The 24,060-nt window shown below is 40.9% G+C and overlaps 1 protein-coding gene across 6 annotated transcripts in view; it reads right to left on the minus strand.

Annotated features, from left to right (window-relative positions):
- Window positions 1-24,060, minus strand: part of CELSR1 (cadherin EGF LAG seven-pass G-type receptor 1) — a 158,810-nt gene that overhangs the window by 88,085 nt on the left and 46,665 nt on the right. For all 6 annotated transcript variants that reach the window (XM_088651809.1, XM_060279378.2, XM_060279377.2 and 3 more), the window contains exon 2: window positions 8,077-8,715. In XM_088651809.1, coding sequence (XP_088507935.1) covers window positions 8,077-8,715 — 639 coding nt within the window. The remainder of the gene's footprint in view (window positions 1-8,076; window positions 8,716-24,060) is intronic.

The raw sequence follows: 24,060 nt of genomic DNA on the forward strand, positions 1-24,060 counted from the left end.
CAAAGACACAGGTTTTGCATTCCTTGGAAAACAGGAACAAAGGAAGTTGCCTTATACTGAGCTAGGCCATTGGTCCATCTAGCTCAGTATTGTACCTCTGGGAACTTCTCCTTAGCTGAAATGTCAGTGAGCCAGAGGGCATTCTGCGTAATACTCTGCCACTTTCACGAGATAACAGGTTTCCAGAGAGCCAGTAATGGAAATAATATTGCTAATAAAGATGCCTAGAGGTCAGAGAAAAGGGAGACACATATCCACACTTGCCTAGACAAGGGGCAATGATCATCCTTCTGTGTGCCCTCTCCAAGGGAGGCATGGAGGGTGGCAACATGAGAACAGCCCATTTCAGTCGTAGCCCTGTTGTGAAATGTTCTCCCCAGGGAGGCGTGCATGACACCGTCACTGACTGCTTTTAGGAGCCAGGCAAAGGTGGTGCTTTTCAGTCAGGCTTTTGGAATTAACTTGGAGGGATTTAGATTCTGTGGACTCCAGTTTCCGTTAGACCACCTTTTGTGTAGATGAACGTTTGCCATTTTTATTTTGTTTTTCATTGGTTTTAAGTTTTGTATTACATTGCAAGTTGCTCTAAGTTTACTTTTAATTTTAAAAAGTGACTAATCAGTCCAGTATTATTAGCGCAACAGTCAAGTATAAATGAGGAAATACAGAAGAAACTTCTAATGTTGTGTCTCCAAACAGCTCCCAAGCATCTGAAGTGATTTGATCCTCTTGACTTTGCCATTCAATTTCCTTTTTACCAATCCCTTCATTTTTGGGAAGTTTCTTCTATTGTTAACTTATTATCTCCTAGCAACAATATGGAGAGTTAATTTATTTTCTTCTTTAAAGTATGGGTGACTATTTGCTTTTGCAAAGCAATGGAAAGGTATTCCACATCCACTGGAAACAAACAAAACAATGTATGAAAACTGGCATTTATGCAATTGACTAGTATCCCCAGTTTGATGCTGATGAGCATGAATATGGGAACTGGGCCTCAGACATCTAGGTGTTTTTATCAGTATTATTGTAATTGTTGTTGTTGTTGTTTAGTCGTTTAGTCGTGTCCGACTCTTCGTGACCCCATGGACCATAGCACGCCAGGCACTCCTGTCTTGCACCGCCTCCCGCAGTTTGGTCAGACTCATGTTGGTAGCTTGGTAGTTGGTAATAGTGCTGCTTTTTTCATCAGGTGAAGAAGCATCTTATGACCACAGGGCTAAAAAATTTCATACTCTCAAAATACCACCCAAAACTATTCAGCAAAGGGCAAAACCATGGACATACCCCCAACAGGAGTTATTTCTCCTGTCTGTGATGGAATCACCTATATGATGAAGGTGACACAGTGAACTTCTGGGTTCATGGGTGGGTGGGGAAAGGAGGATTTAGTGATTACACTGATGTTAGGCATATCACTTTCAATTGCAAAGCTTCCTTAATGCCAGCACTTTAAAATGCTTTTGTAACATCAGAAATCCTGTCAGACCATTTTAAAGCCTAATTAAAAAGAACAAACAAGAATGTTGAATCTCCAGAAGGGGTTTCAAAAGAAGACAGAGCAGGACTTTGATCTGTTGAAACATTTCCACAGGCAAAAAGCAACAGATGCCAAGAGGGGAGGGGGAATACTTGAGGTTTTCAGTGGTGAGTGTGCATTGCACCCGGGGCTGGTTGAACAGGTCAACTGAATAGTGCTGAATTCTGTAGATGAACACCAACAGAGACATCTCAGTAATCAGTAACCAAGACAGAATGGAAGACCTGCAAATCTAATGGTCAGTGCTCAGTTGACAGTGCAGGAAAGTCGGAATTGACTTTTAGAAACCTCATGGCAGAATGAAGTTAACCCCAGAGGTGATTTACGCCACTTTGACTTGGGTAAAGCAGTCAACAGTAAATCAGTAATGTCAAAACCAAGAAATGAGCCAAGTACTCAATACTACAATTAATTTAACAGCTTTCTCTCCAGCTAACAAGAAACTGTCTCTCATCAAACTACTAAATGAACCAACTGTGCGTACACAAATTGATGGTTTCAACACATAAAGGGCTACCGTATTCTGCACTACTGGATGAAAAAGATTATCTGGATCCATTTCAATCTGGATTCTGACCCACATTTGGAATTGCTTGGTGACTGATGGATGGCCTATACCGAGAGATAGATTGAGGTATACAACCCTGCTTATTTTGTTGGATATCTCTGGAGGATTTAATATCAATCAGAAGGTCGGCCGTTTGAATCCCCGCGACGGGGTGAGCTCCCATTGCTCGGTCCCAGCTCCTGCCAACCTAGCAGTTCTGAAGCACGTCAAAGTGCAAGTAGATAAATAGGTACCGCCACAGTGGGATCCAGTGTTTGAGAAAAGCGATGGATTGGATGAGGGTTAATACATTTAAAATTAATCCTGACAAAACAGGTGGTGTTTTTGGATGGCTCATATGCACAGGAAGGAACCCGCTTTCTCCTTAAAATATCAGGTGTGCAGTCTGTGGATGCTATTTGGTTAATCTTTATCGCCTGCACCTATTGGGTGAGATGCCCAATATTATATCCACTGTTACCTATAGATACAGTGAGGGGGGAAAGTATTTGATCCCCTGCTAAATTTGCCCATTTGCCCTCTGACAAAGAAATGACCAGTCCATAATTTTAATGGTAGGTTTATTGTAGCTGTGAGAGACAGAATAACAACAGGAAAACCCCCCAGAAACCCAGAAGACAAAACTCAGAGATTGATGTGCATTATAATGAGTGAAAGAAGTATTTGATCCCCTATCAACTAGCCAGATGTCAGGCTACCTGGTATTTTCACTGTATGTAACAAGCTGAGATTAGAAGCACCTGCTGTAAGGGAGAGGTTTTACAGTACTTGTAATCCCAGCTCGTTACAGTGCTTGTACAAAAGACACCTGTTTACAGAAGCAATCAATCCAGCAGATTCCAAAGTAGTCACCATGACCAAGACCAAAGAGTCGTCCAAGGATGTCAGGGACAAGATTGTAGACCTGCACAAGGCTGGACTGGGCTACAAGACTATTGCCAAGCAGCTTGGTGAGAAGGTGACAACAGTTGGTGCAATAATTTGCAAATGGAAGAAACACAAAATAACTGTCAACCTCCCTCAGTCTGGGGCTCCATGCAAGATTTCATCTCGTGGAGTTGCAATGATCAGGAGAACGGTGATGAAGCAGCCCAGAACTACATGGGGGGAACTTGTCAATGATCTCAGGGCAGCTGGGACCATAGTCACCATGAAAACAGCTGGTAACACACTACGCCGTGAAGGACTGAGATCTTGCAGAGCCCGCCAGGTCCCCTTGCTCAAGACAGCACATGTACATGCCCGGCTGCAGTTTGCCAATGCACATCTGAATGACCCAGAGGAGAAGTGGGCGAAAGTGTTGTGGTCAGATGAGACCAAAATCGAGCTCTTTGGCATCAATTCAACTCGCTGTGTTTGGAGGAGGAGGGATGCTGCCTACAACCCCAAGAAGACCATCCCCACCATCAAACATGGGGGAGGACATATTATGCTTTGGGGGTGATTTTCTGCTAAGGGGACAGGACACCTTCACCTCATCAAAGGGACGATGGATGGGACTATAGACAATATATCGTCAAATCTTGGGTGAGCACCTCCTTCCCTCAGCCAGGGCATTGAAAATGGGTTGAGGATGGGCATTTCAGCATGACAATGGCCCAAAACAAATGACCCAAGGCAACAAAGGAGTGGCTCAAGAAGAAGCACATTAAGGTCCTGGGAGTGGCCTAGCCAGTCTCCAGACCACTTGCAAAGATGAGTGGGACAAAATACCTCCTGAGATGTGTCAAACCTGGTGGCCACCTACAAGAAACGTCTGACCTCTGTAATTGCCAACAAGGGTTTTGCTACCAAGTACTAAGTCATCTTTTGCAAAGGGATCAAATACTTATTTCACTCATTATAATGCACATCAATCTCTGACTTTTGTCTTCTGGGTTTCTGGGGGTTTTCCTGTTGTTATTCTGACTCTCACAGCTACATTAAAATTACGGACTGGTCATTTCTTTGTCAGGGGGCAAACGGGCAAATTTAGCAGGGAATACTTTCCTCCCTCACTGTACATTTTTTTTAATTCTAGGCTGTATTTTAAAGTATTGTTGCTCTCTCAAGCCCTTGGAATGAGAGTGTTTTAAAAACAAATATAAATAAGTATGCTTTAGTCTTACTTTACTACTGTGTAGTGTACAATCTTCAGAAAAGAAGGGAATGCTTAAGAACATAAGATGAGTCTGCTGGACCAAGCCAATGGCCCCTATAGACAAGCATCCTGTTCTCACAGTGGCCTGTGGAAAGCCTGCAAGCTGGACCTGGGAGCAACGGCATTCTGCCCACCTGCAGTCCCCACAACTGGTATTCAGAGGCATAGTGCCTTTGACAGTAGAGGAAGAACATAGTCCAGATTCCCAGATGCAATGAACAAATGCTCTGCCTAACCAGCTAATCAAACACATAGAAACTGTAAAGAAAAAAGTGCTTTAACTTGTAGAAGTGGGTGAAAGTTTGCTACTGACCAGCTCAGTAACTGAAATATAACTTAATCATACACAAATGCTCTGCCTGACCTGCTAATCAAACACATACCGGTAGAAACTGTAAAGAAAAAAGAATACACAGAATGATTAATTTTTGCATTATTGTGTTTTGTAATTCTCCTGAATCTAGTACATTGTGCAACTGGCAAAATTAATCTCTCCGCCTTGAAGACTCCAAAGCATTACTTCTTACGATTACAGAAAGAGACAGAGGAAAGCCTTCTAATGACTCCAGTGATTGAGTAAAAGAACACTCTCACACAGGCACAAGCAAGTTCACATGACCACTATACAGGATGTCGGTGGGGTTTTCTTTCCTTTCTTTGGGCACAAGCCACAATTTCCACCCCTCTGTTTGATCCACTTTGGAAAAGTTTTCAAGAGCAGCATGCAAAACAGCAATTTTTGTGCCCAACAAACAGCTCCAGTGCACAGAAACCATCTAACCCCTGCCCCCCTGCTGTAGTAAGTAGGGATTTAATTTTTTCTCACAAAAGGAGACAGAGAAGCTAAGGGACTTGTGGAAAAACAGATACAGCGGCTGCATACTGTCCCAATGGATGAAGATTTTAACATGATTTTCCTGTTGTCAGCCAGCAACCAGGGTGGTGGGTTTTTTGGGGGGGAGGATGGGATTTGAAGAGCAAATTATGAAATTAAGGAGATTTGCATCAGGATATTTTCAATTTGCAACAGATATTTTTTTTCCCCTCTGGGCAGTGAATTTGGCATGCTTCTTTTACTTGCATTTAGTAAACAAGGTAAAAAAAGAGAAAGGTTTGAACTGCCATGCTTGCCTAATATGGTATTTGCAACTGATATCCATTGTTACCGTACAAATGAATGTTAGAAAAGGGGAAAAATCACATGGGAAAATTTTCTGCCCACATTACTGCTGAAAACCCTAACTTTTGGACTGACATGCTGATTTTAGTACTAGATAGTGATTTTACAAAATGTGTGAACATAAAATCTGTTCTCTTGCTGCTTTATGTCCAAGAAATACATACATATGCTTCCTACATACAGGATTGGGGCGGGGGGGCGGACACTTGGGAATCTACTTTATATTCTCTAGTCTAGGACATGTTGTGTTTCTTCCTTACCACAAGCATCTTCATAGTCTGAGATTGTTGTAGGCAGGTATTCAAGCAAGTGAATGTACGTTTTTGGCCAAATGAAATTAAGTTGCTCCAGATATGATTTAAACCCACAAATATTATGTCTCCTTATCACTCACCTCCCTGCATCACAGGAAGTACAGTCTGTCCCAGGTAATTATAATTGGTGGGTATTTCCATTTCAAAAATAGCTCATAAAAGCTCTGTGTAGCTGACTATTTGAAACAGAAGACTCCTGAAGACAGCGAAACTTTCATCATGTATAAATTACATCTAAACAAATGAAAAGCTTCAAAGCATTGTGGGAGAAATGAGAATGGGAGGGGAATAGAAGCCTCTTCATTGGGATGTAATTGCCTTTTGGAGGAAATCAAGGTGTTTGGGGATAGAAGTATATCTGTAGTATAATCTAAGCAAACAGATGAAATATTTTGTGCTATTTGCTTGTAATTATTGTTCCAAGTGGATTTTGAGAGCTTCCACAGTACACTGCATTTCCTTGAGGATTACCACTCCAACAAGGGTAGTCTAGCCTTTTAAGTCTAGGATAAGATTTTCAAAAAGACAGCGTCAGAAGGTTCCAGTGTGCACTGGCACTACAAATTCCCTACATTCCTCAACTTTCAGCCAAGCAATAGTGAATACCCACATCACATTTTTGCCTAAGCACCAGGGCAGCCACCATTGGGGATGATTTTTGTTCCAGCCATAAAAAAGCACTGTTGATTCATTTTTATTGATTTACATGGTCAATAGCTGTACTGTGGCCATTCTTCTGGCAAATATGTAGATTCTGTGGCCTCACATGCAGCTACAGCTCCGAACAAGTTTGAGAACTATGATCCAGGGTGTCCTGTCAATGTAGATAAGGAACTTAAGAAGTGAGAGATAAATTGTAGTTAAGGAAAGGAATATCAACCATCTTTTTAGAGCATAATAGAGGAACCCATGGCATTCTTAACTGTTGGTGGTCTCTAATTCCATAATTCGTGACCATTTACTATGCTGGCTTTAGCTATGGGAGTTCAAGTTCATTGATGTCTGGATGAGCACAGGTTCCTCATTCGTATTTTATAGGCAACAACCATTCTCAGAGGAAATGTGAAAAAGCCTCATGCTAAATCCATTTATCTTCTATTATCTGCATCTGAGGGCACACTCATGACTTACATGGAGCATTTGCAGTGTTTATGCTAGTGCATAGTGACATGAAGATGCAAAAGTGAAGATGCATGTTCACATAGTGAACTCACTCCAACTAAAACACATAGTGAGCACACACCCAGAAACCATGGCCACTTGGGTTCATCAATGCATATAAATGTACAATCCAATGGCCCCTGAGAGGGTACTGCAGGGGCCATGGAGTAGACTAGATCTAAACCCCACCCCACATTGTCAGAGACAGACCTGATGTCAGAGCTCACCTCTTTGATACCACCAGCTTCTCTAAAGCCCTGGCCCAACCAACATTGCACCTTCTACACTGGAAAACCCAGAGAACTGTTATAACAGTAGAAGGGATAGGATTCAAAGGATCCTAAGCCTTCCTGGTGCCCAGAAAGAATCAATTTAGACATGCGTCCGAGTGCATCTATAGCTGTCTTTCCCTTCCCTCCTATTGTTCCCAATATGAGGGGAAGGTGTATAAAGGAGGAACAATTTTGTGTTCCGCTGTTCGTTTTCTCTATGTGTATACGTATAAATCTTCATAACTGACCCCAAAACTACATGATTCAATATAAGTGAACTGTTCTAGCAAATCCAGAATGTATGGAAGTGTTTCCTCATCTCTTCAGAGTTGAGCTGGTGCCCTATAGCAGGTTCTGTTGGGAAGTGCCAGAAGCCCTGTTGTCCAGATACAGAAACATTCCACATGTGTAGGGTGTGTGAGAATTAACCCTGATAACCTCAGCCGTGATCTCTGTGCATTTTGCGATCTTTTCTGTACATAGTTTATGACAGTTCTTTGGTCTGGACTCTCATTCCCCAGCTTCTATCACACCACAGCCATCTCAGTTGTACAGGGGAAAGATAACCATTGAAACAACTGTGAGGTGGGATTTTTATTGCCTTAATTTACTGCACTGGCCCTCTGTAGCCTATACCCCTGATTCTACTTAGACAACAGTCCAGTTAAAGAATCTTAGTTAACTGGGAATGTGAGGGACTGAACACTGGACCTTGTGCATGCACAGCATGTTCTGGGTCTTCCCCTGCTCCTATTTATTTATAGTTAGCTTTAAATTTGGCCTTATGCTTTGGTTTCTTTTTGGTCTTTTGATTTACTGAGAAGCTAGCTAGAAGGTTGGCCTTTCTTAAGACATAACACATGCATAATGCAATGCTTATTTCACAAAAGTAACAACATACCTGTGTAGTCTTCATAACATTCACAAGTGTAGCCTCCTTCTCGGCTTCGGCAAAGGCCATTGTTTCCACAAGGGTTAGAGTAGCACAAGTCAATCTCCGTTTCACAGTAGTCACCTGTAAACCCAGGGGGACACCGACACCTCAGCCCATTGATGGGGTGTATGGGTCGGAACAGGACAGTGTTTGAGCTGATGAATGGAGCAGAGCTGTCAAATTTAAGTACGGAAACACACTTCATGTAGTTTTCACAAGGCTCCCGCAGACAAATGTTGTCATCAAAAGGCAATACTCGCTGGGTAGATATCAATGTTAGGAGTGTCCTGTTGAGGTATATCTGCTCCTGAAGGTCCTCCGAGGGGAAGAACTTGTTCCGAATGCCACCAGGAAGCAAAGCAGAAAAGGTCACATTCAGAATATTGGAGCTGACGTCTGTGTCATTTTGAATATTGAAAACAAAAATGCCTTCTTTGGTTGTCGACAGCACAGTAGCCACACCTTCCACAAAGAGAGCAAGCAGTGGTGACAGAAACTTCTCTTGAGACATGTTTTCCAGTCGTACTGTGATACTGTTGGTCAGCATGTCATCAGTAATGATCGTCACCCGTAAGGTGCAAAGCGCTGTAACACTGTGAATGCCATCTATGGAGGAAAGAGAGAAGAATCAGAGGTGTTTCTAGAACATTCCCAAGTGCTTACACATGCAGGCAACATCAAATATGGGGTGCTGATTCATATCATGCACAAGAGCAGTAAAGAGTATGCCAGCCAACATCTCAAATGGCCAGTGGTAATTCAGTGCTGTAAAGACGCCACAAATGGCAGCAGCCAGGAGGACCTGGCCCACTGATAACTGTGAGGTCAAAATGAGCCCTGACAGCATGGAAATGGGTAGAATAAATGAAGTTATTTAGAATGGAACTTTATGCATGTCAGATCAGTATCTGGCAGGTTACAATACACACTATGAAATTCTCGCTTTCTACACAACACCCACATTATCCACTCAAGCAGGAGGCTCAAATTCAAGGAGCTAAAACCAAAAGTAGACTTGGTCAGGAGGGATTCCAGCAGCTCCATAAGCAAAAATACAATCTAACTCTGATTCCACCAACCAAGAAAGCTTCACAAGTTCCACCACAATCCTCATATATCTGGATCTAAAGTACAAATGTAGCTAGTCTCAAAATCCAGGAAATAAATAAAACAATAACGTTAAACCTTTTGATTTTGGAGTTCAATCTTATTCCCTTTCACCTTGCCAGAAAATTATGAACCAGGAACTTTTCCATGGCTCCAAATGTAATGGGATCTGATAATGCATATACAGTTACCATATCCTAGGTCCAAATAAATAAACTAAATATTTGTGTATGCATGCTTGTGTATACAAACATATGGTTCTTAAGTTTATTACAACATTGAAATTGCAAATCTAGCATTGCATCCATTCAATAATTTTATGCAACAATGCATTTTTGAAAATGAACATTTTCCATAGAATAAAATCATATTTTAAACATTTTAAAGAAAAGAAACTGAAAAAAATCCATGAAAAATTATATGGCTTTGGAAAAATTTCTACCTTACATAACTGCAGCTAATTTTCTGAGATTTACTTGTGCAAGCTATATGGCCAAGGTTGTTACATAAAGCAGAAAACCGAAATACAGTACATCAAGTAAAGAGGAATTTCATCTCTAATGGCCATAGAAAATCGTTTTGGTTTGTTCTCCATCTGTTATCTCTAATCTATCTGTAGCAACAACCTAAGGATGACTTGTTTTATCTTACGTCCCAATGTTTTTAATTGACTTGCTGCTAAGTATTACTTTAATAGTCTAATATTTATATTATTGCATTTTCTGTGAATGTTCTTAAGCGCCTTGAGTGCTGTTTTATAGGGGATTGGTAGGATGTAAGTTATCCCCATTAATAAATAAAATAAATGTGCTCATCATCATAATAAACTCTTTGCTCACTTGTCTAATACCTTTACAATTTTGAATTAGTGAGAAGCAGTAGGTGAAGGCTATTACTGAAAATGGTGGTGAAAGTTTCACAGATTAATCAACAGAAAAAACAATCTCATGTGTATCTACTCAGAAGTACTCACAGAATTCAATGGAATGAAGGCTGCAGCCTGAGTGATCCACTCTAATCTGTTAACTGCGTATTGTTCATATAAAAATATAGTAACTATATGAAAATTACCTACAAACCTGAGTAAAACAATCCATCTACTTGCCTTTAATGCTATTATGCAGTTTATCTATGTCAGTTTTGTTGCAAAATCTTTTAAAACTTTTAAAGCTGAACCGTTTAAGCTAGGAAGGACTACGAATCTGAATAAATACATTAACCGCACCAGCATTAAACATTTTTAGTCACTAGTGATCAGCCTAGACAGAAGTTCCTAGAACAGGCTTGTCAGGTTAACCAGTAGTGTCTTTTGCATCTTTTAACATCAATCATTCTGAAACCCGATTATCAAGCAGATGCATAGCTGGAATACTTAAAAGTATTCGGTAGCAGCGGCATATTGCAATGAGCAGGGGCATCAAAGACTTGGTGCCTTTCATCAAGTTGCCTGCATGCTTTCACTCATAGTCTGAACACCCACAACCCCAACTTTATTTAAAAGGTAGATTTCTCATTGCAATTAGCATTGTCTTTATCTTGATGCGAAGAGATTGGTGAGCATTTGGATAAGTCTTAACGGGGAAAGGAGAAAAGCCAAGTCTCTTCTCCCGAAGAGCTCATTAGTGGAAGCAACTTCCTATCCCTGCACCCCACCATACAGTATTCTCCTCCTACTGTATATTGGTCAACGAAACTGTACTCAGAACATAACATATTTGGGTTAATTAGCTATTTAACCCATAGTGTGCTTCAACCAAAGTAAAAATTGCACCGTTGTAACTAATTCTGCAAACAGGGCTGGCTTTAATTGTGAGAAACCTTGGTTAGACTAAATGCCCCTCCCTCCCCCCAAAAAATTGGTGGTTGCCAAAAATTCCAAAAGCAGAATCCAGACATGAGAATAGATCAACAGAAAAATGATGCCTATAAATGTAACCATTTCTAAGTCCCATTGATTTCAGGGAGTTAGGAATGTGGAAATAAGGAGTAAATAATTCCCAGGCTATCTCTGACTTGCCTTTCAAGCAAGGGACCTTTACAGCTCTGAAACAAGAAAATGACTGCTAATAATATTGGTAACCCAGAACCACTAGGAAAAAACTATGGATTTTCTTGCTGAATTCCATGGGATGTGGATTGCACTTAAAAGGTACAGTTCAGCTATCATTTAAGAAAACAGCAAAGATCTTGTTGCTTTTAACAATAAATGTAGATTCAGTGCATGGGCAGAGTGTGGATTTCAGCACAATAGAAATATAGGATGCAACTTATTACAGTAAATGAACACAAGCAACACTAACTAATCATTCAGGCTTACTTTGCAATAACTGCCATTTAGATATAAGCCTCAAGATTGTTTCTGGTTCCCGGTTCCTATGCAACAGGGGGTTTGTGTGTTTTGCCTCCTTGCAGCACAATGTATTATTATAGTTCCTCTCTCATAACTACAGTGAATAAAAGGTATCGAACAAAGAGCTTTTTCCCCCCTTAAGAAAAGCACAATGATGTATATCACATGGTATGTATACCAAGAAGACAAAATATCATTACTGTGTGAGAAACCACTGGAGTCCAGGAACTGTCATAATCAATATCAACTGTCACAATATACAAGACAGCTTCCCCAGAATTCCCAGCATCTATTCTGACACAGTTAATAAATCACCATAAAAGGCACAGCGTCAAGACACCATACAGCTTTGTCCTCCAAAAGTGAGCACAAAAGGAAATTGGACATGAATGCAAGCAGCTATGGCGATGCTGAAATACAAACCATAAAGCAGTTTAAAATAACTTTGTCCAATCCTACAACACAAGGATAGTGGTGTATTGAAAAGAAACCACATTGTATTTAAATTTGTATTTAAAAATTGTATTTAAAATTGTTAGCGCAATAAGCACAACCATGTTTTTGCCAGACGACTGGCCTCTGACTAATTGCTATAGGCCACAGCATGCGAGAAATCAGTTTGTTAGAAATTGTTCACTTAAAAAATAGGAGGGACTTGTGCCTAGCGCTCATGAAAGAACAATACGCCTTATTCTGAGGGCCTTAGCTAGAATAAAAATGAAATGAGCTAATAATACAACCCAACTCCAACACTTGTTGCAGCAACAAACTTGCTGAGGGGGGGGGGGGTCATCAACCTCTGCCCCAGCATGAGGTATGATGTTATAAGGGCTCTGCTGTGATGTTATGACTGCACCACAAAAAAACTGAACACTGACAGAAATGCTGATGATTAAAGACTGTGTGTTAAGGTTTAAGCAACTTGTTTAAACTGGGGGACATTAACTATAACTGTACATTGAATCTGAACTAAGAAGAAGTGAAAGGCTGCATTCATATTAAACACCTGCAAATAAGTTCCACTGAATTCCATGCAACATACTGTACTTCTAAGTAGACATGCACTCTTATGTGCATTTAACACGCACATTCAGCTTTATGTGCCTGACAAAAAAACTAAAAAGGGAACAGAAAGGAGATGAGTGTCCAGGAAAAGACTTTGGCAATCCCACCCACTATTGAACCCAATAGCTTTTGATTATACACAATTTTGGCTTTAGACACAATCTTGGGAATGTAACCCCAACGTGAAATGAGAGTAGCCTGTACAAAATCTCTGTCAGTCACTTTGTACAACAAAGGCAGCTGACCAGTTAAAAACTCATACAACCTCGGAAGTGAAATAAAGGTAGTCTTCCACCTCGGGAGGCACATTTACTGTCGTACTCCAAGTATGACTATGACAGCAATCTTATTCCCACTTTCCCAGGACTGAGCCAAATTGAATTCACTTGGACTTACTTCTGGTAAAATAGTTAGGATTGCAGTCTCTAAGTCTGGATTAAATTCAGCAAAATATTTCTGAATCCTTAGATGAAAATAATATAAACAACTGAGGAAATATTATTAAAGAAAAGTTGAAAAAGTCATTCCAACGTTCTGTTCCGTTTATGTAATTCACAGGGAGACTGTTTTATTTTAACACAAAAGCACTCACCATGAATCTTTCACTGATATCTTTTTAAAAGATGAGTCATATTTATTTTTGGTGATTATGGCTGGAGATCTGGAAATGCTTCATAAAAAGGAGGCAAATGTTTTGGGTTTCTTAAAGCTCTCACTTACAAGATATCACCTCTGTGGAAGCCTGAATACTGTGACTGAAATAAGAATATGACCTCGGTAAGGAAAGGAAAACTGGAAAAGGAACTGCATTTCCTTTGCTGTAAAGGGCAAAAGCCAATTCCTTTGCCACAGGCAGGAAATGCCAGCTAAATGCAGAACCACTGTCCCTAGAATTGGAAATAACTTTTTTTTTCTTTTTAAATGCATTTCCCTATTTCACTCAAATAGGAGAATCTGCAAACAAATAGGGAGATTGTGATCTCTGGACAATCCAGTCAGCCAGGAGATTTAGAATTCAGTCTGGTACCTAGGGAATTGAGTCTGTTACCTAGGGAATTTGCAACATTTTAAAAAGACCTGCTTGAATTAATTTCCAATTTATCAAACATATACCACATTTTGCAAGCATTTCGATGAGGACCTTGTGGTTCTCCAGATGTCACTGGGCCTGCAACTACCAACAGCCCTGAACACTGGTCTTGCTGGCTGAGGATTAAAGGAGCCTGAGTCCGACAATGTCTAGAGGGCCACAGGGTCTATCCCTGCTCTAAAGTATTGTTTGCGCAGATCTGGTAATTTAGAGAACCCATAGGAACAAATCACACACACACCCCAAGCCTTTTCTAGATACTGTGCCTTGAGCTCATGTACTCCTTCCACACTCTATTTCACACAGATGCTGTAATTTTCTTTTACTTCCTGGTTTTCACAAACTACCGGTAGTTTCCCGCTACATCCACATTGGGAAGACTGACGTGCACAATGTTTGCCAAAATGAGAAAACGTCTTCCAACTGTTGTTTCCAATTTTATTTAAGAAGCAAACTGTGGTTTACGTACACCATAGTTTGCCCAACTAAGACACTGTTATGTCGTGAGTGCAGATTTCAGCTCTTTGTGTAATCAGCTCTGCAGCATGCTTGCAAGGATATGCTAGGAGTTAAGTCTAACAAGAACAATCTCATTTATTGCAGTAGGAACTTGACTGCGGGGAGGGAAAGGGCGAGCTCCTTCTATACTCTCAGGAGTAGGAGTTAGGGAAAGGATACATTCAGATTTTGGCGGGACCCAATCAGAGTAGAGATCCAAATTGTACAGTACTAACAAGTTAACCAATAGCAACTGTCACTCCACCCGTTTGAATCACCCTGGAGCAGGAAAGGTAGTTTCAGAACTAGCAGTGAAACTCATGTACACATATTAAATCAATACATAACAGACACTCTCTGGTTTGTGCAAACCAAAGAGTGAGGGAAAGAAGTTGTGCAAACCAAAGAGTGAGGGAGCATGCAAGCAAGAGGACCATTCACAATGGGCAAACTATGGTTTAGTTCAGGGGTCAGCAACCTTTTTCAGCCGTGGGCCGGTCCACTGTCCCTCAGACCATGTGGGCCGGATTATTTAAAAAAAAATGGGGGGAGGGGGGATGAACGAATTCCTATGCCCCACAAATAACCCAGAGATGCATTTTTTTATATAAAAATGTAGGCATTGCATGCGCAGAGGTCACAGCTTTTCTCCGTAACCGCTGAACTGTAGTGTAACAAATTTGGCCACAACGTTCCATGCCCATCAGTGAGGGATCTGGCATCAATTTTTTTCCAAAAAAGCAAGCCTTTCATACCTAAAATAATGATTAAACACACAAAAAAGTGACGCCCAAATTAGACATCACCAGCAGAAGCTCTGAAGACTCCAGCAGCATCCAATAGAAAAGAAGCTGCATCTTTGAGGGCAGGACGATGTTCCCCCCCCCCATGCTATAACAGCTAAAACGGCCGTTACCCCTCAAAGCCAGACACAAACACCCCACTACACAACCCACACCCCCGTCGCCACCCTCACAAACCTGACCGCTGCCGCAATCACCCCACTAAACAACCCACCCCCCTCGCCACCCCCACAAACCGCACCTCGCCATCTGCAAGGCAGGCCAGACCCCACTAACACTAACATTAACACTCAGAAAGTATCACATGTCATTAATTTTGTGCAAAAATATAGCAGTTATGTGTAATCTTTAACAGGGTATCCCTATACAAAAGCCACTTCCACCATGTAACAACTGGACGACCAGCTGATTTTGGAGTCAGCACGGTTCACATGATCACCGTAGCCTAAAAGTATGGGAAGCATAGGTCTTTCGGTATATTCTAGTAAGAGCAAACATTTGTTGCCTTATGCAACTGAATTTGTGCTCACCTTCTCTCCCCTGCACACTCAAACCAAATACACACACAAAAATGAATACAGTTTGCACCAATAACATATATCAACAAATGTAATGTGGTAAAATGGAATGCTCACATTTGTCAAATCCTTTGCTCACTTTCTCGTTACAAACTAATTCACACACAATAACAAAAGGCTGCATAATGGTTACCATTCTAGTACAAATGACCCTGGGGTCACAACAACTCTGTTTTATCAATGTAGAACTGCATTCTTTGCAACCCCAGCTACCCCTAAAGTATGTGCTGATAAGGACAGAAACATCCTATCAATGGGACCATATCTCAACAGTTTTCAACCCCCCCCCCAATTCCTTTTCTTATGCTCAAATACAAGTGGCTTGAAGCAGCTGCATTCCAGGTCTCTCTTTGCTTATGTACTATTGCAGCTGCTGTGGCATGACAACAATCCCTTAGCATTACAGCCTTTAACCACTGTAAGTCTTGGTTTACAGCCTTTCCCTCCTGCTGACCTGCCACAAAGCAGCCGCTTCACTCAGTCAAATGGGTTTTCTCACTGGAGTGTTAAACAAGGTACAGGTTTTAAAACCTCTTCTCATTGTCAGAGCCCTTGCCTCTGTTTCATCCGCTGACCTTTGATCTGCAATTACTTTGGAGATGCCTGAGGTCTTCTGCTCCAGACCTCCCTACTGAGCACATGGTGTCAGGAAAAGGGAGGAATGAGATCATCACTCAGGATGGCAAGCAGGAGTTTCTTCCTGATAAGCTCTGGATACCTTTCCCTTTCTCAAAGGTGCATTCATAACTAGTAACATCAAGCAAATACCCTGTGTCATATTGTAAGACTGGTTTGCAAACCCCAGATCACTATGCCTCTCATCTGTAGCCAATGGTGTATTGGGAAATTTTAATAGTCTAATGTTTTACAATTTTTTACGTGCTGTAAGCTGCCCAGAGTGGGTGGGGTATAAATAATAAAATTATTATTATTATTATTATTATTATTATTATTATTATCATCTCATCTAGCTACTCACTTAGCAATTATTATCTCATCTAGCTACTCACTTATGGAATGTGGGAACAATTTTCAATAAAAAGTATTGTAGCTGATGTCCAGTGTGAAAGCTCTTTCCATGGCTCATTCTCTCACACAAGAGTGTGCTTGATGAAACAAGCAACAATTGATGGAACAATGCATGTGTTATGCAACTTATCACATTAATATCTCACCTTTTCACTCAGGAGCTCAAGGCAGTGTATGGCATAGCTGCCAAGTTATCCCTTTTTTACAGGGATTTTCCCTTATGCTGAATAGGCTTCCTCGCGAGAAAAGGGAAAACTTGGCAGCTATGGTGTATGGAAGTCTCATAGGGAGTCTCTCATTGAGCCACTGACCTACACAGCTTCAGCAAGATTGCTGCATCATGTGCTTTCAGATGACCCCTCCCTGGATAGATGAGATTTCAGCTCTCTGTCTGGAGGCATTATGCATGATTTACGGTATTTCTATTAGGGATTGAGGGAGTAGAAGAGGCATAGGCAAACTCAGCCCTCCAGATGTTTTGGGTCTACAACTCCCATGCATAGCTGCCAAGTTTTCCCTTTTCTCGCGAGGAAGCCTATTCAGCATAAGGGAAAATCCCTTAAAAAAAGGGATAACTTGGCAGCTATGCTCCCATGATCCCTAGCTAACAGGAACAGTGGTCAGGGATGGTGGGAATTGTAGTCCCAAAACATCTGGAGGTCCGAGTTTGCCTATGCCTGGAGTAGAGCATGTGTGGGGAACATTTGGCCTTCCAGATGCTAAACTACAACTCCCATCAGCCCCAGCAAACATGACCAATGCTTGGGGGGGGGAGTGGGGGGGAGTTGTAGTTCAGCATCATGTAGCAGAATGTTTGAGGGTGCTAACTGCATGAAAAGAATTAGGCAACTCCTTCTTACGCCCTGCTTCGCAAAGCTATCTTTCAATTTACAGTGTTTATTTCTGTGTAGCTTGTCAGTTACGGTTATGACATTTTCTTTTAACGGGGTGAGGCTGAAACAGCTGTAATATTCATAACGAACTTGACAATAAATTACCTTGAATTATTTCAAACAAATAGGAACAGAGAGTTAATGTTCGCATAATAATGATGTCTGAATAAATCATCTTATTTGGAAGTGGGTTTTAAGTGGGTTTGAGGGTATTTGTGTGAAGGGGGTGGAAACAGAATGCTAACAATTTGAAATTAATCTTCTAACATTACAGACGCAGGAGCAAAGAATAAGTCAGGCAAATTAAATAGACACAGAGCAAGTGAGGTGTTCAGATGTGATAAACTGATTTTACCCTGCACCAAGTTTCACAATCAGCTTTTAGTACTCAAAGAAGGAGAAACTGTCACTATAAGAGAAGACAATACTTCTCACAGGAAAATCCTAAGTGAGCCATGGTCCTCATCACCGAAACTGAAATCATTTTGCTGTGAAGTCCCATGGCTGCACTCACACACACACACACACACACACCAATGCAGAAAGTCAGGGAAGAGTCATGAGTTGACGGCCAAGGAACGTAGATGACAACCGGATGAGCACCTGATACACATCCACTTCCTGCAGAAAAATCCTCATAATGCTACACCTTTAAAGCCTGCAGCAGTGTATCTATAACCACAAACCCGTATTTCCCTCAGCTACTTGCTGCTTGCTCATTTTACTCAAAATAAAAGACTAGTATGGCTACTTAGCACACAGGCAGTGGAGGATATTAAAGTGCAGATTAGTTCACATTTACTCCAGTGTTGAATAGAGGAAGGAATATCATGAACAGGTCTATTTGTGCAAAAAGGAATTATTTCCACCACTGAAGTTTGCAAGAAAACAAAACTCCTATTTTCATTTTTTCCCTAAAAATGTTTAAGGGAGTAGATTTTTTTTAAAAAAGAAGCAGCTCCAAACAACTAAGGCAGGATGATATCCCCCACAGTACTACAACCCCACAGGTTCTGATGAGTGATCTGATCAGAAGGCTCTAACTTTGCCTTTATGACTGCCTATTCTGTACCTCTGAGTCTTTTTAATTTCACTTTGAAATCCAAATCCCTCTAGTCTAGTGCATGGGGCTCTCACAGAACAAGCAAGAACAATGTGCATTTCTGAAAAGCTATCCACTTCTTACAGTTACAAAAATGGATCCTCTGCTTTCCAGTTTCCTAGAAGCATCTGCTGGAGTCTTTTGTTTCTCTGTAGTTGCAAGTTTAATCTGTACAAATTCACCTCAGCCTCTGCCCAGCATCCACCTGCCTGATTTCTTACTTACAACCTGTTCACGGGTTGTTCTACTTGTCAGCTCTGCTTACCACTAACTCTGGCTTTCATTTACTGCTGGTCTCCCTGCCTTCTGCCCAACCAGTCTTTGTAGACATCAGCCACCACAGGCATTCACTGAACATTGAGATATCAGGCTGAAATTTGGTACACAAGCTCAGGAGGCAATTCTGTATTTTAAGTTTGAAAACCCTTGCAATCCTCACACCTGAGGAAAGTGCAGTACATAATGCAAAACAGTATCTCCATTGAAGGCTGAGACACTGACATCAAACTAGTTGTGCATATTCAGAACGATGTGCTGTGTTTACAGTGCAAAGCCCAGCTTGACCTCTTCCACATTCTTGAAGTGTCCAGCGGGAAAAGAGAAAGTCAATCAAAATCAATATAAATTAATACAAATCTGAGGTTCTGCTGCCCCTAACAAAAGCCTGCCCCCCCCCAAATTCTGGCTACTCCCATGGTTGGCATCTGTTTGTCTCGAGAGAGAATGGATTGCTCCTCTGGGGGTGAAGTCAAACCGCTGTGCTAGCAGCACCAAAATGACCTCAACGGGGCACAGGTCTGGGCAATATGTATAGAGGTCCTGGATGGCCCAGATGACAAGACCCCCCTCTCAGCCTCACTGGTGTGGTCCAGAAGAAAGAAGAGCAATATGTTTGGCACCAGTTGCTGGAAGGAAGCGTACAAGGCGCCAAAAGTTGGTGTGCACATTTCATGCATAAACTACAGCTCTGCACCCATTTCCAAGGGCAACACCAAATACACAAACATTATGCAATGCAATACGTCACCCAAAGACTGAGATATCAGATTGAAAGTTGCTGTTCTCACTCAGGAGGCCATAGTCTAAGCCCCAGATCCATTATTAAGTGGGTAGGGAGAAAGTGAGGTCTTTTGAACACTGAGCTTTACTGGCTTAATTGGTTACTCATTTTTTATCAGTCTTTTGATAGTCACAATTTAACATTTTGAAAACATCTAGAGATGGGTCATGATAGAAATTTCAATAGATACGTATATAAATAGTGTTGAAACCAGGCCTAGTGCACTTTTCTCCCTAGTCATGGTATATGCTACAAAACTAACCCTGTTACCTAGAAAAGCAAGCTGAAAAGGAAGGGACAAAAGTGAAGATCTAGCCATGGATGCCCATCATGATTGACAAAACTAATTGTTCCCTACTTGAGAACTGTAGCAGTCTGGAGAGGAATACGTTCACTACAAACACACCACAGATAAGCAGCAAAAGCCAAACAATCAAACAGACTCTGAAACATTAAGACAATGAGCACATTCATGCCACAAGTTATTAAAATCAATAAGATTTTAATTAAGAAAACATGGAATATTCAGAAATTTAATCATATGTTTTCCCAACACTGTACATTCTCTTATTCCAGATGGTAAAAAAAAAATAGATCAGGTCTTAAGTGTAAATTCCAAGTAAGCTATTGTATTCAATGGGCATATGCATATACACATATAGAGCAACGATCAGAATGCAACCCATTAATGTTTACAAGCCTGGATGTATGAGATATTAAAGAGTGGAAAGATCACTTCTTAATACTCCATTACTCTAATTTCTCTTCTTAAAGCCTTTGCATGTGTAATCAGAGGTGCTCAAGCAAACCCCATACAGTACCTTTAATTAAATAGTCTGTTTCTGCAAAGCTCTATCTCACACTAATCTCTTTGTGTTTAGCTGCTAGCTTTTCAAAACAGGGCACAGCAACAGATGTGTGTTATGGGAAGAAAAGCCAGATAGCAGCAGCAGCTTAGCTCAGCAGCCCACTTTCCTTTGCTAAAGTTTTTTTTTTCTTTTAAGAGGCTCCACTGCCAAGCCATGCATAGCTGATCAGTGGCACTCATTGGCTCTTACACACCCCATTGCACCTACTGGTAGACTGAGGGCTTGGTGAAAAGTCTCAGACATGCAAACCAGCCCTCAGCAATGTTCAAGAATGGATTGATACTTTCTCCTTGGTTCAGTAACAGTTGAACTATAATCACAAAGAATCTGAAGAAGTGTGCATGCACACGAAAGCTCATACCAAAATAAAAACTTAGTTGGTCTTTAAGGTGCTGCTGAGGGAATTTTTTTTATTTTACTATAATCACAAAGTCTGCCTGTTTGTGTGTGTGTCAGAACCCAGCTTTAAACTAGCAGAGCGCATCCAATCAAGTAGTTGCTCCAGTTTATTTTGCTTAATGTCACCTATCTGTTTTTTAATATTTGGTATTTTGTCACATATCTGAAATATCTTTTGAAATACAGAACGAATTAAGTTCGTAATTAGAGGTACCACTGTATTCTGCAAGGATGCATCCACAACTGCATGAACCCGCAACTTCCACTCTCCACCATGTGCTCAAACAGTGCTAGAAAATAGCACTTTCCTTTACAATGTTTATTTTTAAAACTTATCTCTCACCTTTCAGGATGAAATTGCCCAAGACAACTGCCAAAATTAGTTAGAACAACCATTCAAAATATAACAATAAAGCTACAATAAAAGCTACAGAAATAAAACCAGAAGCAGAAGAGATAGAAGATAAAAACAGAACCATCCAAAACAGCAATAAAGGAACCTAGAGAACACTAAATAATAACAGAGCAACTGAAACTGCAAATAAATAACAGGAATGCACTTTCCTAATACCATTATTTCTGCTCTTAAAAACTGTCAGGTAAAAGTCAACCAGAGACTACTAAAATTGTATGCACTTGCTCTAGTGGAACTGAACCACACAGTGGCTGAACTTTGCCTAATTTATCTGCCAAATGTTGTGTTCTTCAACCCAGTCTTCTTCAAAGATGCCCTTTGCAAAAAATTGTTTTATGGTCCTTCACATAACAGCATTCACAATATTGTCTAAATTGTGCATGTCTATATATACACAATTGTAAAAAACAACAACTGGCAATACAAACTTTACAGAAGCCACTGAAATAATGATCAATCAACAATCTGACTGCATGTACAAAATAGACAGCAGGATTGTGCACTGTTTCTTTTGAGGAGACAAGTCAAAGAATGACAATAAGCATGATATATTACCCAGTACAAGGGACATATCACTCATTGTTGTCAACACAGAGACTATTGATTCCCAGGGGAATTCTTAGGTTCCTTACAGACCTCAGAAAATAAATAAGATTTCCTAAGATCGTTTGGTGACAAATGTGCAGAAGATTTCCTGATACTTTATCCCAGGAGACATAATGAAGGAAAGAAACTATAATTTTAATTATAATCAAGAAAGGATGCTTCTTTTGACAACCCGCCAAATATATACCATTTACCTAGAAAACCTATCAATTTCTAAATTTAGAATCACTTGTTAACCAAATCAAGATCTTATTTAGCTAAAATGAACAAAATTCCACAATGTTATCCAAGCATTCTACGGTATTCCCAATGCTCTTTGATTAACACTTTGTTTCCAACTTAATACAGTCACAAGGTCTCATTTGAAGTTCAAATTACAGCTTTCAAAGCTAAATAGGATGCTGAAGACTCTGTGATTCTCTTTCACCCTAGCTCTATGCTACTCCCTACCTTGGGTTATGCAGAAATCACTGCTTTCCATTCATGGAATTTTGTTGCTTAGATCACTGGGACCCCCTTGGTCCACAGGCATCCTTACATCTGTCCTTTGCTTAGGCACATATTGGTCTGGACCCTGTAGACCAGGTCTCATCGACCTGGTGCTCTTCAGATGTTTTAAACTATAACTCCCATAAACCCAAGCTAGCATTGATGTAGACCAGGCATCCCCAAACTTCGGCCCTCCAGATGTTTTGGACTACAGTTCCTATCATCCCTGACCACTGGTCCTGTTAGCTAGGGATCATGGGAGTTGTAGGCCAAAACATCTGGAGGGCCGCAGTTTGGGGATGCCTGATGCAGACTGATCTAATGACTGCAAGTGGTCTTTGGGCACTTATAGCTGTAGGATTCAATGAACTTCACCTGTCAGAGATAGTAACTCAATGGTCACTTACCTTGGCATGAAAAAAAGAGATATTACTAATAATTACTGACTCTCTCCCACTTTACTTCAATCTTGTATTTACTCCTAGGACAGTGCAATCTTGACACTGGCTAGTGGCTTCCTCCCTTCCCCCCTTCTAGTGAGAACAGGGTTTTAGCTAGGCTACAATTGAGCAAGCAATAGGTCTAGTTGCATTTGGTGCCTGTCATACTGGCTGCTGTCATAGCCAGTGAATTATTATAAATACCATTTTCTTATGCAGACATGACAGAAACTCCAATTACAGCCCATTCAAGCTTAAAGAGACAAATATACCAGTATATATGGTATGTCCTGTCTTTATATTGATAAGAGGCCTCACGTGCACTGTCTGCATTTACTCTTCCTCAACCATGTTATTTCTAATCTCTATGGTAAATCATATACTTGTAATTTTCTCAGAAAACATAAGAGAAACAACAGGATTTTGGCCTTTAACAAACTTTTGGACATTGTTTACTGGCACCACTCTATTTATTGACATAGGCATTCAGCTAGCAAAAGGAACTCAAGGAACCAGGAAACTGTTTCACTGGAACACCTCTCAAGGTCAGCATCTCATCGATCCCACTGGAATTAGCCAACTGGAAAAAAAGGCCCAGACTATAATGGTATGCAGTATGTGTAACCAAAAGGTATTCCAAAGTAAAAATAGGTGTTAAATTTTTGTTCTTCATCCACAGTACAGTGGTACCTCGACTTATGAAGGCGATCCATTCCGCGGTGCTCTTCATAATTTGAAACCTTCGGATGTCGAAGCGTCCATTTTGCGCATGCGCGAAGCGTGATTTTGCGCATGCGTAGACCACACACGCCGCTTCTGCGCAGGCGCAGAATGCACGCGCAGCGAAAATACTTCTGGGTTTGCTGACTTCGGAAGTCGAAACCTTCGGAAGTCGAGGCATTCGGATGTCGATGTACCATTGTACAAGCTTCTTCTAAGCCCATGTTTGTGTGTGTTACCATGTCTTCAGCAGAAAGGAAGGTCGCACAGAAAAAGCGCCAAGTGCTGCTGTTACAAACTTTCTGAAAATGTAACAATTCACACAGGATCTATACAGTGATACCTTGGAAGCCAAACAGAATCTGTTCCAATAGTCCTTTTGACTTCCAAAACCTCCGGAAACCAATGTGTGGCTTCCTATTGGCTGCAGGAAGCTCC

The sequence above is a fragment of the Zootoca vivipara genome, chromosome 9 (assembly GCF_965207765.1).
Source record: "Zootoca vivipara chromosome 9, rZooViv2.hap1.1, whole genome shotgun sequence".
Taxonomy (NCBI): domain Eukaryota; kingdom Metazoa; phylum Chordata; class Lepidosauria; order Squamata; family Lacertidae; genus Zootoca; species Zootoca vivipara.